This window comes from Ictalurus punctatus, chromosome 14 (genome assembly GCF_001660625.3).
Source record: "Ictalurus punctatus breed USDA103 chromosome 14, Coco_2.0, whole genome shotgun sequence".
Classification (NCBI taxonomy): domain Eukaryota; kingdom Metazoa; phylum Chordata; class Actinopteri; order Siluriformes; family Ictaluridae; genus Ictalurus; species Ictalurus punctatus.
In genome coordinates this window covers 6,770,028-6,786,387 of record NC_030429.2, presented here as the reverse complement: position 1 = coordinate 6,786,387, position 16,360 = coordinate 6,770,028, and the positions used below count along the sequence as shown (strand labels likewise).

The 16,360-nt window shown below is 38.3% G+C and overlaps 1 protein-coding gene across 6 annotated transcripts; it reads right to left on the bottom strand.

Annotated features, from left to right (window-relative positions):
- Window positions 1-5,551: 5,551 nt before the first annotated feature.
- On the bottom strand, window positions 5,552-13,345 carry LOC124628872 (uncharacterized). Of its 6 annotated transcripts, XR_006983627.2 has the most exons (6): window positions 12,908-13,333; window positions 12,543-12,584; window positions 9,810-9,853; window positions 9,526-9,618; window positions 6,649-6,710; window positions 5,552-6,547 (listed from the first exon to the last, which is right to left on the bottom strand). XR_006983627.2 is itself a non-coding variant. In XM_047159941.2 (5 exons), exons 1-5 carry the CDS (start codon window positions 13,164-13,166, stop codon window positions 7,446-7,448), a joined length of 669 nt encoding a protein of 222 aa, XP_047015897.1. In that variant the 5' UTR covers window positions 13,167-13,345; the 3' UTR covers window positions 6,865-7,445. The 6 variants fall into 6 exon arrangements, 4 of the variants coding, with proteins under 4 accessions (XP_047015897.1, XP_047015899.1, XP_047015896.1 ...); XM_047159941.2 differs by lacking the exons at window positions 5,552-6,547; window positions 6,649-6,710 and adding an exon at window positions 6,865-7,679 and having other exon boundaries at window positions 9,526-9,615; window positions 12,908-13,345; XM_047159943.2 differs by lacking the exons at window positions 5,552-6,547; window positions 6,649-6,710 and adding an exon at window positions 6,865-7,631 and having other exon boundaries at window positions 9,526-9,615; window positions 12,908-13,344.
- Between the last annotated feature and the right edge of the window lie 3,015 nt (window positions 13,346-16,360).

Below are 16,360 nucleotides of genomic sequence, written 5' to 3'. Positions count from 1 at the left end.
TGAGTCACCAAGATCTAAGGAGTGCAAAAAACGTTCCTCCAGAAAGAAGCCATTAAAACGTATCACTCCACACAGCAGTGGCTGAGGACCACAGAATTTAGCGGGTTAGGACGACATTAAAAAACAACATAGCCTCAAACTAATTTACGTTGACAAGATATCACACTTCACATTTACTATCGACTACTATCTAGTGAATATTTAGAGTAACCACAAAATATGCAGTTGAGTCAACAACATACACTCACCGTCCACATTATTAAGAACACCTGTACACCTGCACATTCACACAGTTATCTAATCAGCCAACCATGTAGCAGCAATGCAATACAATTTATTTTTATTTTTTTTAAATCCTGCAGATATAGGTCAAGAGCTTCAGTTAATGTTCACATGAAACATCAAAATGAAGAAAAAGTATGATCTCTGTGACTTGTGTCATGGATGTTGGTGCCAGATGCGCTGGTATGAGTATTTCAGAAACTGATGATCTCCTGGATATTTCACACACAACAGTCTAATAAAGTGAAGGGTGAGTGTATAGTCATCCAGCATACAGTTTAGTATCTCATCTTTTTAACACCTTTAGACGTACCTTTGTTCAGCTGTGTTTCCCATGTGCGAGATGAATACAGAAGAGCTAATATCATTATCCAGGATTGCCACGGTTCAACGAAATTTTCAGCCCAACTACATCTCTAAATCTACACAAATGGCTTGAAACTAACAAAAAATTTAAAAGCAGACACCATTTTCGTAGCCTTTGGGTGGGAAACAAGGTCACCGTGGTGTACAGACATTATCCACTCCATAATCCCTCCTTTCTCTCTCTCAATCTTTGCAACATATCTTACAATAGAAATAGTTTTGTATATCATATACTCACTGTCTGAAACTTATTAGCTTTAATAGCAAATCATTTGCTATAAAACAAGATGGTGACCAACGAGTATTTTTAAACTAGCCCGTTAATTGCGCTGTGCTTTTTGACCACTAGGTGCAATAATAACTCCATGAAAGCTTAGTCTCTTCAGTTGTGTAATATCTAGAAAGGCAAGCAACCAGTGGAACATATCTGTCAAATACCAACATTTATTTTTTTTTTAATTGTGTGAATGAGGACTTTTAACAGAAATGAAGTTCTCTATATGAATCTTCACCATGTCCGCTTTAGAACGAGCCAGAATATCCAGGTCTCCCTATTGAGATATTCACTGTACATGATGGCATGGCCATCAAAGCCATTTGTCACACTATATTCATTAATTCAACACAAATATATTCCAGAAAAGATTCCCTATGAAAAGGTCAACACTAAAAACGTTGCTACGAGACTAAATGGTTCCCGATCTACTAACATTTTTTATTCCAATAAATTAAATATAAGCATAGATCTTTAAAGTATACATCCTACGTTGTAGTAGGATTAGGAAACACACGCAAGTACACTGAGCTTTTGTAAGAGCCGAGATCTAACTTTATAAGTATCAATTATTCTGCATCATTTGTGTTCCACCCAAAAGAAATAAACTATCAAAAAGAAATTAACTTGCTGTGTATAAGGAAATGGAAGAAGTTAGTTGGAAGCTTGGAAACTGTGTATACTGAGTCAGTGTGGCCCAATTTGACCCGCTTATCCCTAGAGGGATAATTGCCGTTTGTGTTTTTCCTGTTTCTCTACCCTCCATTATGGAGATTATATTGAGCAGAGGTGGCATATTACAGCAATTAAAGGCTGGGTGGGGCTCTATTTGCTTTACCCATTTCAACATATGACATTAAATGAGCCTAGTGGTAAAAAATAATTACAGCTTAATTCGTCACTGGTGTCTGAAGCAAAATGTACATGGCCGTAATAATGTGGCGTGGCCACAGAAAACTACTCAGCACTGTGTTTTCTCTTTATAGTGCAGTCCAGCTCCAGGGTAGACTGGATCAGCTTTACCTAGTAGAGCAGCAGTGACTTGGCACAACAGAAGAAAAGAAAAAAAAGACAGTGTTAACACTGACAACACTGACAATATGGTGTAGGTTATCCTGTTCCAGATTTCAGCCCAGCATTGTCAGATCATCTTCACCACAAGTTTTGTCTGTGCATTCAAAGCCATCAGTCAACCAAGTCAATGTTAAGATCTAATTTCCAGAAGAGCAATGCCAGGATCATTTCAATTCAATTCAAGGGCTTTCCAAGGTTTTTAAATTACTAAATTACTAAGAGTCCCCATAAAACCGGGGTGAGCAAGCACTTCTCTGAGAAGCACTCAACTTCACATATCCTGCTGTAATGATTTACTGTGATGCATCAATTCTGCTGGAATCTCTATAGTGGATATAAGTGATGTCACAAGATTTATAAGCGTCATATTCATCACAATCAATCACATTTTATTGAATTTTGCTACAACGATTTTCATTAACCTGTGGAAAAGCATCTAATTTGTCCAAGAGAAGCTTTTTAAAATTCCACTGCAAAAGCTCAAATGTGCTCTCTGGTTCAAGGTCAAAATTCAAATGTTAAAATTATGACAAAGTTAGAAATGAAAGAAACCACAGGAAAAAAAAGTCATTTTCATTAACCACTTTATCCTGGTCAGGATGGTAGTATATCTGGACTCTATCCAGAAACAGTGGGCATGAGGCCTAAATACACCCCTAAATACAGGGAAACACTGTGGGTGGGATGCCAGTCCATCACACAACACCAAGCTCACATACTGTATTCACATACTCATTCACACTTAGGGGCCATTTAGAATCCAATCCACTTACTGGCATGTTTTTGGGAGGTGGGTGGAAGCTGGAGAAACTGGAGAAAAATCACTCTGACATGGGTAAACATGTGAAACTCCAGACAGACAGAAAGTAAGTAAGGAAGGAAGGACATACCTAATAAATACTAGCACCTAGGAAAAACCATAATCATTGTTAATCATGTTCCACCCATGTACAGTAATTATTGCTTAATCATAAAGTCTTTGAAAACTTAATTAATACTTCTCAATTTTAACCATGATACGACCTGTTTCATTTCATAGGCATTTCACTCTATGAAAACATTTATTTCAGACATGACTCATTTTCTATAAATGCATAAAGGCAGAGTGCATTTCTGCCTCTGAATAATTTGCCGTCTTAGTAAGGAGATTTTATTTATTATTTTTTAAAAATCTAAATGTAGTGAATAAAACACAATCATGATGTGGCCTTGCCCTTGGGACTCCTTCTGCATTGAGATGCTGTTGTGTCGTAACGTGTTGAGGTATCGTTGAGCTGCAATAATTATGAGCAGGTTTGCATACTGTTCATTACAATTTTGACAGTCATTAAAGATAGATATCATTTAAATGACTATGTTTTGAAACACCAGGCAACCAAGATAACAGTTTTGGGCAACAACTGCAAGCAGGTTTGATTGAACAAGTATAATCACTGTAAAGAAATAAACATTTCTGTGCTTCTAGAGAAGAAAAAACTATATAAAAAATAACACTTAATAAGTGATTTCAACGTTTCATGAAAAACTTCCAAAGCCTCCTAAACCACACTTTATTTACATAAGTACAGCTACATCTAAAGACTTAATTCTGTAAACCACAAGGAACCATAAAACAGTAGGAAACACCCCAATCATCAAACAGACCATTTGATGTCCCTTTCAGGCCACTGCAATAACATGTGTAGACACTAAGTTTTGTGTGTACACATGGTACACATACACTCAGTAAAAAAGGAAATGTCCCTTTTTCAGGAGACTGTATTTTAAAGATAATTTTGTCAAATCTGAATAAGCTTTACAGATCTTTATTGGAAAGGGTTTAAATGAAGTTTTTCATGCTTGTTCAATGAACCTTAAACAATTATTGCACATGCACCTGCGGAACAGTCCTTAAGACACGAACAGTGTACAGGCGGTAGGTGATTAAGGTCACAGTTACAATAGCTTAGGACACTAAAGAGACCTTTCTACTGACTCTGAAAAACACCAGAAGAAAGATGTCTAGGGTTCCTGCGTGAACATGCCATGGGCCTGCTGCAGGGAGGCATGAGGACTGCAGATGTGTTCAGAGCAATAAACTGCAATGTCTATAATGTAAGATGCCTAAGACGGTGCTAAAGGGAGACATGAAGGACAGCTAATCGTCCTTGCAGTGGAAAATAACATATAACCGTGTGTCCCCCCGGATGTGATCGAGAACTAGCAAATGCCTTGGTGGAAGAGTGGAGTAACATCTCACAGCAAGAACTGACAAATCTGGTGCAGTCCATGAGGATGAGATGCGCCGTAGAACTTAAAGCCGCTGGAGGACACCAGATACTGACTGTTACTTTTAATATTGACCCCCCTTTGTTCAGGGACTCATTATTCCATTTCTATTCCTCAAATGTCTGTGAAACTTGTTCAGTTTATATCTCAGTTGTTGAAGGTTTTGATGTTAATACAAATATTTACACATGTCAAGAAATTTGCTGCAAATAAAAGCAGTTGAATGTGAGAGGGCGTTTCTTTTTTTGCTGAATATATATTACAATGCAGCACAAACACTGTTTAGCTCTACTCAGTTCCTTAAACAGTGTTAAAAAAAATTAAAAACAACTTTTAACCTCTTAAGCTGGTTGTTTGAGTCATGTTCCTCATACCATTTCTAAACAATTTGTGCACTATGGCATGGTGCAATATCCTGCTGATTAAGGAATACTGTTGCCTTGAAGGGGTGTACTTGGTCTGCAACAATGTTTAGGTTGGTGCTACGTGTCAAAGTAACATCCACATTTCCAGCAGAACATCACGCTGCCTTCTTCCCATATTGCATCCTGGTGCCATCTCTTCCCCAGGCAAACGATGCACACACACCTGGCCATCCACATAATGTAAAGGAAAACATGATTCCATTGCTCCATGGTCCAGTTCTGATGCTCAGATGCCCATTGTAAGTGCTTTTGTCAGTGGACAGGGGTCAGCATGGGCAGCTCAGCAAGCTGTGATGCACTGTGTGTTCTGACACCTTTCTATCATAGCCAGCATTAACTTTTTCCACAATTTGTGCAACAGTAGCTCTTCTGTGGGATCAGAACAGACACGCTAGCCTTCACTCCTCACACACATCAATGAGCCTTGTATGCCCATGACCCTGTCACCATTTCACTGGTTGTCCTTCCTTTAATCACTTTTGTTAGGTTCTAATCACTGCATTCTGGGAACACCCCCCCACAGGACCTGCCGTTTTGGAGATGCTCTGACCCTGTCGTCTAACCATCAAATTTGGGCCTCGCTCAGATCATTACACTTATCAGTTCTTCCTGCTTTCAGCACATCAACTTCGAGAACTGACTGTTCATTTTTTCCTAATATATCCCACCCCTTGACAGGTGCCACTGTAACAAGATAATCAATGTTAATCATGTCACCTGTCAGTGGTTTTAATGTACGGGGGAATGTACACAATATTAGGCAGGTGGTTTTAAAGTTATGGCTGATTGGTGTGTGTGAAACCAAAACACTCACAGAATGTAATCATTGTATACATTTGTTTTCCACAATTAACTTTAATACTCAGTAATTATAGGTGGTGTTCGCGAACTTTTAATGGCTGAATGAATATGTGCTCTTCTGTGTGTCATGTGCAACAAGTGGTTACAGTTTAAATTAGGGCTCAGTAGGAAGAATATACCTTTCTTCTTATCTTACTTTACACATGTCTTTCTGCCATTTGTCTTTCTGTCAACGGTTAGATTGTCTGCACTCAAATGAGCTCTCATATATTAAGCACCAAATTTGTTTGCTTGTACTTTAAAAACCCAAAGAATATAATTAATCAAAGTGCTACTGAAGTGGCAAAATGTCTGTGATCATCATGTGACCACATACAAGCACGCACAAGTAAATGACAATTATCTTCTGATGAGATGAGAAATTTAAAACAGAATGTTATGCAAGGTCAAGTGCACACAATAGTAATGACCAGGAAAAAGGTCTTATTTTTATCATATATATTTTCTGAATATGAAATGTATCTGCACACACTGTGCGTATGACCAACACAGAGAAAGTAATACAGAACATTCTAAAAACTCAGAAGCTCAACAGTGACTGTATTAAAGAAATAACTATTTTCAATCCACAAGTTCAACCAGAGTGTAAACATCTTTGTAAACCCCAAGACAACAAAAGCAGACAAAATGACCTTATCACAATGCTTTTTGTTAGCAAACTGTTAACAAACAAATTCCCAAATACCAGTCAACCTTAAAATAATTCATGCCTCTCCAAAACCTAAAATTTGAGGGTAAATTTTTACCATTGCCATAAACATTTAAAAAAAAAAAAAAAAAAGAAGAAGTAACGATCAGTTAGTGAAAGCTTTGAATATAGCACCATCTAGGGTCAAACATCTAGTGTAATATTTTCAACATGTATTTTTTACTTTTTTTTTTTTTTTTTTTTTTACATGCATATAGGCAAAATAAAAGTCTTGAAAGTCATTCTCCAACATTTGCAGATCAGTCTCTACAGCATTCCAAGCAGGTTTAACAATCTTCTTTGATAAGTCTACAAGTTATAAGAACAACAAAATTCTATATCACAATGTGTTTTTAACAGGAACAGAACAGTATGTCATTGTCTAAACTAATGTGTGCAATAACGAATACCTTGTGTAAGCAACATTCCATCTTATCGTTTAGCTCCACTCTTATTTTCTACCTGCCTGAATCTGCAGGAGAAAACAGATTCCAGAAAACATTTCCTCAGTTCAGAATATATTGATATGTTTGTGATGTGTTTAATTGTTCTGGTGCTAATTTCTTGGTTGGTGCTGTATTCTTAGTATTCCTGTTAGAAGCAGGCAGTTCTAGAAAAGCTATATAACACACACACACACACACACACACACACACACACACACACACACACACTTATTCTATAATACGTGACCACATTTCAACAAAAACAAAATAACAAGAATATCAAATATTCTATATTGCAGTGTGCTTTTAACATGAAAAGAACATTGTGCAGGTCTAAAGTGATGTGTTTAATAATGAATAGTGGGAAGTTCACAGTTGTCTGCTGCACTGATGTCACATGGCTGAGGCATTTAATAGGAGAAAAAAAAAGTCAAATTTCTCAAACTTAATTTATAACAGTCAGGTTTTGCAGTTAGTGGCAAAAAAAAAAAAAAGGGTGAGAGGAGCTTTTTCCCCTCACTATTTTCCAATGACTCAAATTTCCAAAATGCAATGCAGCTAGACACGATTAGACTGCTAATGTAAAGAAACACTGTCACTGTGACCATCCAGTTAAGTTTGTCAAAAAGTTTGTGGGCACCTCAGCATTACACCCATATGTGTTTGTTGAACATCCCACTTCAAATTTAGTCCCGTCTTTGCTGTTATAATAAGCACCACTCTTATGCAAAATCTTTCCACTAGATTTTGGGGATTTGTGATCATTCAGCCACGAGAGCATTAGTTGGGTGAGTGGGTCTGGGGTGCAGTCGGCGTTCCAGTTCATCCCAAAGGTGTTCAGTGGGGTTGAGGTCAGGGCTCTGTTCAGGACACTCGAGTTCTTCCACTCCAACCATTGCAAATGATGTCTTCATGGAACTTGCTTTGTGCACAGGGGCTTGGTCATGCTGGAACAGGTTTGGGCCTCTTAGTTCCAGTGAAGGGAAACTGTAATGCTACAGCTTGCAAAGACATTCTGTACAATTGTGTGCTTCCAACTCTGTAAGTTTGGGGAATAACCAAATATGTGTGTGATGGTCAGGTGTCCCCATACTTTTGGCATGACCGAGTAGTATTATTTACATTTAAGTTATTTAGCGGGCGCTTTTATCCAAAGGTCATGCTCAAAGACCCAACAGTGGCAGATTGGCAGTACCAGGATTCAAACTCACAGTCTTCTGATGAGAAGCCCAGAGCCATCACAATATAAGCTCTATGAAGAGATTTCTGCTCACATTATTATTTAAAGTTCATTTCTAGGCAATGATTAATAATAATAAAAAGTCATACATTATTCAAGAATTTCTTCCTTTTTCGCTCTTGCTGGTTCAGAATTTACACATGCAGTCTTTTAAAATGTTTCACAAGGTACTCAGGCCTATATTCTTTTGACCACTAGAGGCCTCTATTAGACATCTGAAGCCTCAAAAAAGGAACAACTTATCAACACAGTTGGGTGGAAAATTTCAAGGCTTTAGGAAGCTTTTGCTGCATTCAAGGCCATGTTGCACCTTGTAATTCCCCACCTACAACTGGTAAAATTCTCATTTGTAAGTCACTTTGGATAAAAGCGTCTGCTAAGTGAATAAATGTAAATGTAAAATCCACAAAAAATGCCCCCTCAACTGCAACTTATCATAGTCTTCTAAACTATAAGTTCCTCCCTGTTTATTCAGTGACACCAAATCAACATGGTCATGCACAGTGTGAACAGTGAAGAATGACCAGCAACAGCTCCTTCTCTACTTTTAAATTAGTTTATTATTGGCTTTAAATCAATTAATATACAGACACAGTACTTGGCTAAATCTGTAACATCGGCCAAACTAATCACTGTTTTGAGAAAGTAATAATCACCATTAAATTATCACTAGCATTAGTTGGCTAGCTTGTTGATGTTGCTACTTGCTATTGTCCTCTGTTGTTGCTATACTGAAATTTCAGTCCAAAATGTTGCATGAATGTTTAAAGTTCACTATAGTAGAAAACTACCATTAACCACCTAGGCCTGTGACTGTCACAGTGGGGTTAAAGTATCTTTTTATGAGCTTTAAGTGCTCTGCCAAAGCAAACAAAATATATGCCGAAGTGGGAAATGATGTTATTACAACTTGCAAATTACCACTTACAAGGCACCATCAACATAGCATTTGTCTTGCCATTGCTGAGCAACCCTACCGATGTGAGAGAGCTGACAGACTAAAGGATTAAAGCGCTGCTGCATCGTTCTCTTTAGGCAGAGATGAAGCAAAGGCTAATGCTGCAATTGACTAGAGGTTGTAACTTGTAATTCCCAACCTCCAACCAGGAAAAAACAATGAAAAAGCCCCTTTAACTCAGAATTCCTTCTCGGGAACATGGGATGGTCTCCTCAACTCCAAGTTCATCAAGCGATGCCAAATCTACATAGCTGCTCACAGCATGAACTGTAGCACCTTTTACCTTTAAAATATATATATATATATATATATATATATATATATATATATATATATATATATACTGTATATACAAGTATATTTGCTTTAACACAATCAACATACAGCCATATCTCCTTGATAAAGCTAACTATACAATAGGAAGAAATTGTTCACTTAGCTGGCTAGCTTATTGCTAACAAAAGATGAACACTGAGGTGAACAACCTGTAGAGAGTACAGGCCTTCTAAACACATATGTTTCTTTTGCAAATCTTTTGGTATTCTGACATACTGCAATGCTTCCAGTAGTACAGTCAGGTATTTAGGAATTTGAAATATGCATAGGTTCTGAGGATTTGTCTAATATAATGTTTCAGGTTTACCTGAGATAACCTGTTCCACTGCTTTCTGATGATCCTGTTCTCCTGCAGCATCCTGGATATTGTCCTCAGCACACTCTGCTTCACTTCACACTGCTGGAGAAACAGTTAAACCTATAAACTGCTGAAAATAATATTAAGCTACATTCACAAGGAACCCTTAGCACCTGTCAGAAAATGAGAAGGTGAGTTTTTGACAGATTCCAGAAAGTTCTTCTGAATGCAACCTTAAACTCATATTCCACTGTATAGGTTAGATTGCCTAGATATTAAGCAGAAATACTTACAGTTCCTTTCTCCTTTCTACCTCCTGGGGCATTATTCAATGGACCTGTCAACATATCATGTTGGCATGTTTTATAAAAAGGCAATGTACACAATGTACAAATTGTTGTGGCCAAAAATGCTTCATTATCTTGCAGCTTTTTAAAATTTTCGACACAATTTGCAGATATTTTTGTACTTTTTTTTGGTGGAAAACTGCTTGAATTTGCAAAATTGCAATTGCATGAAAGTATTTTGCACGGTCTTTCAGAGTGATGTTTGTTGGGAAATGAGACCTTTTAGCTGTATTCATGGTCGACGCACATGAATCACACGGGGCTTTGGCTGAATGCGCGTTGTGATGACATCATGTGACGCATATTGGCCCAAATCTGCTGAAAAATCTGTGGTAATTTAGAAAAATTGCAAGTTCCTCCGAATATGTGCAGTGGTGGTTTAGCGGTAAAAGCTCTGGGTTAATTCAATTCAATTCAATTTTATTTGTATAGCGCTTTTTACAATAGACATTGTCTCAAAGCAGCTTTACAGAAATATCAACACGGTATACAGATATTAAAGGTGTGAATTTATCCCAACTGAGCAAGCCACTGAGTGGCGACGGTGGCGAGGAAAAACTCCCTAAGATGTTTTAAGAGGAAGAAACCTTGAGAGGAACCTGACTCAGAAGGGAACCCATCCTCATCTGGGTAACAACAGATAATGTGAAAAAGTTCATTATGGATTTATATGAAGTCTGTATGGCCTTAGGAGCAGCCGTAGTCCCAGCAGTCTGGAATTGGAGAAGATTTGAGCTCCATCCAGAGGCAGAAAGGATCTGGACCTCTAGTATCTCCATAAAATCGTGTGGGGCTCGGCAGAAGGAGAGAGGGAGAGAAAAGATTATTAGGACTGGGAATTAGTATAATAGAAAGTCTAGTCGGGGTAGGCTTGAGTAAACAAATACGTTTTAAGCCTAGACTTAAACACTGAGACTGTGTCTGAGTCCCGAACACTAATAGGAAGACTGTTCCATAACAGTGGGGCTCTATAAGCGAAAGCTCTTCCCCCTGCTGTAGCCTTCACTATTCGAGGTACCGTCAAATAGCCTGCATCTCTTGATCTAAGTAGGCATGGTGGATCATAGAAAACCAAAAGGTCGCTTAGATATTGTGGCACGAGACTGTTTAGTGCTTTATAGGCTAATAAAAGTATTTTATAGTTAATGCGGGATTCCACTCGGAGTCAATGCAGTATTGATAATATTGGTGTGATATGGTCGTAACTTCTAGTTCTAGTTAGGACTCTAGCAGCTGCATTCTGGACTAACTGGAGTTTGTTTATATTCCTACTGGAACATCCAGACAGTAAGGCATTACAGAAATATAATCTAGAGGTGACGAATGCATGAACTAATATTTCTGCATCATGTAGTGACAATATATTTCTTATCTTAGAAATATTTCTGAGATGAAAGAAGGCTATCCTAGTAATATTATCTACATGAGCATCAAATGATAGGCTGGAGTTAATAATCACTCCAAGGTCTTTAACTGCTGTACATGTTGAAACAGAAAGTCCATCCAGAGTAACCATGTGATCAGAAAGATTATTTCTAGCTACACGTGATCCTAATAATCGTATTTCTGTTTTATCAGAATTAAGTAAAAGGAAGTTAGTTAACATCCAAAGTCTAATGTCCTTTACACAATCCTCAACCTTACTAAGCTTCTGTCTGTCCTCTGGCTTCGCTGAAACATACAATTGTGTATCATCAGCATAACAATGGAAGCTAATTCCATGCTTACGAATAATTTGTCCTAGGGGTAGCATATATAAAGTAAAAAGCAGTGGGCCTAAAACAGAACCCTGTGGAACTCCAAAGGTAACCTCAGTATGTGTGGAGAAGTCTTCATTTACATCTACGAACTGATAACGATCAGTCAGATAAGACCTGAGCCAGGAGAGAACTGTTCCCTTAATGCCAACAACATTTTCTAATCTATCAAGGAGAATAGTGTGATCTATAGTATCAAAAGCTGCACTAAGGTCGAGTAACACAAGCAGCGAGACACAACCCTGATCAGAGGCCAGTAGTAGGTAATTTACTACTTTAACTAACGCTGTCTCTGTGCTATGATGAAGTCTAAAACCTGAATGATAAATTTCATGAATGTTATTCCTATCTAAGTACGAGCATAACTGCTTTGCTACAACCTTTTCTAAAATCTTAGAGAGGAAGGGGAGATTTGATATAGGTCTATAGCTGGACAGTTGAGAGGGGTAAAGTTCAGGTTTTTTAATCAAGGGTTTAATAACTGCTAATTTAAGTAATTTAGGTACATAGCCAGTGCTAAGGGAAGAATTGATTATATTTAAAAATCGTTCAATTACTCCTGGTTACTGATCGGAAAGTCAGGGCTTCAAACCGCAGCACTGCCAAGCTGCCACTGTTGGGCCCTTGAGCAAGGCCCTTAATCCTCTGTGCTACAGGGGCGCTGTATCATGGCCGACCCTGTGCTCTGACCCCAACTTCCTAACAGGCTGTGGGGAATGCAAAGAAAATAATTCCACTGTGCTCTACTGTATATGTGACCAATAAAGACTCATTATCATTATCATATTGCAGAGTTTCCTTGATTTTATGTTAATTTCTACGATCTCAAATCCACAAAATCCTGAAGGAACAGGCCAAAGGAATTTATTTTTAGCTTAATTAAAAAATAATAATAATATGCATAAAATCTTTGAACTATTACCTTCTTCGTTTTCTTCATCATCAAAAAGATAGGGCTCTGCATCTTTTGAGATAGATAGATAGATAGATAGTCTGTTACTACATCTTGACATGATTTAATAACACACTCTGCTGTTGTGGGTTTTTATCAAAATACAAGAAAAGGAAATGCAGGTCTATGGAGGAAATAAATTATGGAGGAAATGAAGTATATGAAAAAGGGAAGAATGTGAGTGATATGAAGGTTTAGTGGTTAGAGTGAATAGCTAGACTTTGAAGTAAAAAAAAAAAAAGAAGACAACCCAAGTAATAATAAGTTCTGTCAAGTGCAAGTGAAGAGTATTAAACAATATGCAGTTTGTTTATTTAGTTTGCTAGCTAATCTACCTTGTGTATAGACAGAGGTCTCTCTGCTCTGTTGTACCTTGTGCTGAGTTAAGCCCAGTGTAGCACCCAGAGACTTCTCCTTTAATTTTAATGAAGAACTAAACTTTAGATGTGTCTTTCTTGATAAGCAGGTCACAGAAATTTCGGGACTTTTTCTAACTGGCAACGCCAGAAAAGCTTTACTAACAACCATCTTTGTTTTTAATTTCGCCTTCGTTACTTTTTGGCGTTGCACACGAGACGTTTCTTTACTACACATCACGCATTAACTGCCCCCCTCCGTAAATTATATTTCTCTGGTAAAATGAACGGATCGAACTGAGCTAATTAACTGTTTTATATTTTTGTTTGGTTGCTTGTAAAACTAACGGTCGAAATTCAAACGTTACGCCCCGAGCCACTTCCGGATCGACGTCATCAACGACCTGACATTCATAATTTATGGACGCGTGTGGGTTTAGCCAATCACAAAACACTAGTCTCGTGCGACTCATCCAATCACAGAGCAACAATCCACCTGTCACGTCAAAGCAAGGACTCCGTCCCAAACCGCACACTACTTACTACACAGTATGCCTAAATTACTGTCGATACAAATAGTAATGTGCTAATTCGATACATTATTTAGGACGCATGCGCATTGGGACGCACCCAAGTCATTCGCGCCCTAAAGTCTCCGCGCGAGAGTCCCGATGACTGTCCACACAGAGTATTTAGCAGTTAGCCAGTGTGTGTGCGTGTGTGTGCGCGCGCGCAGACTGTAGCAGAGCAAAGCAGGAGAGGAAATGAATGTCTGGAGTTCAGGATTTTTGTTCTTGGGAGATTTACTTTACTTCAGCTAACCTTATGTTAGCTCACACTAGTACAGTTAGCTGTCCAACTTTTGTAGAAACCAGTGATAGAAGTGTGTGAAAGAGAATAATGTTACCTAGTCAGAAAAATAATGAGGAAAATAGCATAAATAGAGTACTGTATTATAATACCTTATAACATTACTACGTGTTGCAATGTGCTGACATGTTTATATTTAAATGTAGATGGTCCGCCATTTAAGAAACGTCTGTCAGCTTTAAGCATGGTGTAGGGATCTGGAGCTTAGTGACTGGATGAAGCAATGTGTTCATTATTAATGAATGTCCCAAGTCCTGAGGAAAACATTGAATACATTTGAAAACGTAAGGACTAAATCTTCAGTACCCATGTGGATCCGAGCCTATCCCGATAACACTGGGCGAGACTCGGGAATATACGCCAGTCCATCTCAGGGTATAATGGACACACACACACGCACACATTCCCAGCTGGGACACCAGTCCATCTCAGGGCATAATGGACACACACACACACACACACACACACATATATATTCCCGCCTTGGATGCCAGTCCATCTCAGGGCATAATACACACACACACACACACATATATATTATATATAACCAGTTGGGACGCCAGTCCATCTCAGGGCATAATGACACACACACACACACACACACACACACACACACATATTCCCGGCTGGGACACCAGTCCATCTCAGGGCATAATGGACACACACACACACACACACACACACACACACACATATATATTCCTGGCTGGGACGCCAGACCATGGACACACACACAAATACACATCTACCTAACGGCAGTGTTACCAACTCTTTTCAGAGGAAAGTAGCTAAAGCATGCCCAAAAATTCACTAGAAGTTGCTAGATGATGTCCTAGACAAATTTTCATGTTAATTTATTTATCATGAACATTGACATAACAAATTACAAACTAGAGTACGTTAAGACGGAAGGTTTTCACTTCTAACACGGTCCAAAAACTGTAAATGGTAATAATGATAAATAGTAAAAATTATTAAAAAGGCTAATCGCTCCCCTGCACCAGCCAGTGCAACTGCATTCACAAGCACATCAAGCCTGTTAAGGTAGAAAGTGTATTGTCCGTGTATACAGGGTTTTACAGAGTGCAGTGGAAACACCTGGGTTAAAAGGACACAGATGTTTTATTTGCAGCTGTGATTACAAATTGTAAAAGACTTTTGAAAAAAAAAAAAAAAGCTCAGTGGTTAGGACCTTGGACTTCTGCTCAGAAGGTCTTGAGTTCAAATCCCGGGGCTGCCAAACTGCCACTGCTGGATCCTTGAGCAAGGCCCTTTGTTGTATCAAAAAACAAACAAGAAGATATAATTGTAAGTTGCTCTGGATAAGGGTGTCTGTCAAATCCCATAAAAAAAGAATGGTGTTTCTCAAACTTAAGTATAAATAGGGTTGGTGTAAAGAATTACATAAAAATACCTGATAGCCTATATTTCCCCTAATGCCAAATGACACCAGCAGGATGTGCTGTTGTTTGTTTACAGCTGCTGTATTAGATGGAGAGAATGTAGTTTTAAGCGTGTACAGGCACACTATATGCATATGTGCATGACCAAGAGCAGGCACTTATGCACACCATACGTTTTTGGACACCTGAACATCAGACCCATATGTGAGCCTTCCCAAAACTGTTGCCAAAAAGTTTGAAGCACACAATTGTATACGATATCTTCGTATGTTGTGGCATTACAATTTCCCTTCACTGGAACTAAGAGGCCCAAACCTGTTCCAGCATGAGCATGTTGTAGGCATGAACATGCTGTTGTAGGCCCCAGCTTTGCCTAGCACCAAATTCAGTTAGTTACAATGTGCATTAGACAAGTCAGATGTATTGTCACCCCATTCATATGCCCATAATCAGTAGGAAGCTCACAGTGCAACATAAACGACTATGTAGGAATTCTGTATATATTATGGTCTGGTCCTCATTAAGACAGATACACTTAGAAATGCATAATTTCTGGACGTTCCATCCACACTAAAACAACATTTACCACCACCAAAAAGACATATAATTTGAATCCTCTGTCCAAAATGGATGAACCTGAAAACAGCTTTTACATTCTAGTGTAGAAAACATAGCTTTTCCACAAATGTGATTGTCATGTTATCACAGCAATTCCAAGATGGTGGAACACACCATTTCTGTATATAGTATTAGGTGTTGTCGAGAAAAACAAGATAAAATGGTGGAAATCCCCCCCACCCCCACATTTCATTGTAGACAGGAAGCTTTTTGGGAAATGGATGGAAAACAATAGTGTGGCCAAAACATAAAAACAGCTTTTTGCTAAAATTACCCCCGTCAGTGTGGACTACACAGAATAATGTATTAAATGACATAGTTCCAGGATACGTACAAGTGCAGCTCCATATATAAACTGCCTGAAGTGTAATTTGAATTGTCGTTTGCTTTTGAACAAATATTCTGTCTTCTCAGGACACACATCTATTCTGTGTGTGTGTGTGTTTAAAAATGCCTTAGGCTGGTACTGTATTTATGTCTATACTGCTCCACTTCTGCAGCAGCACACCCCTTAAAACAAAATCTAAAAATACATGTGACC

Bases quoted from the DNA above. Each gene is read 5' to 3' on its own strand.
- LOC124628872 (XM_047159940.2), bottom strand. From the start codon at position 13,166: ATGTGTAGTAAAGAAACGTCTCGTGTGCAACGCCAAAAAGTAACGAAG. The intron at 12,585-12,907 runs GTAGATTAGCTA...CTATCTCAAAAG, and splicing joins GACCTCTGTCTATACACAAG to ATGCAGAGCCCTATCTTTTT. The intron at 9,619-9,809 runs GTAAGTATTTCT...CTGTTTCTCCAG, and splicing joins GTAGAAAGGAGAAAGGAACT to CAGTGTGAAGTGAAGCAGAG.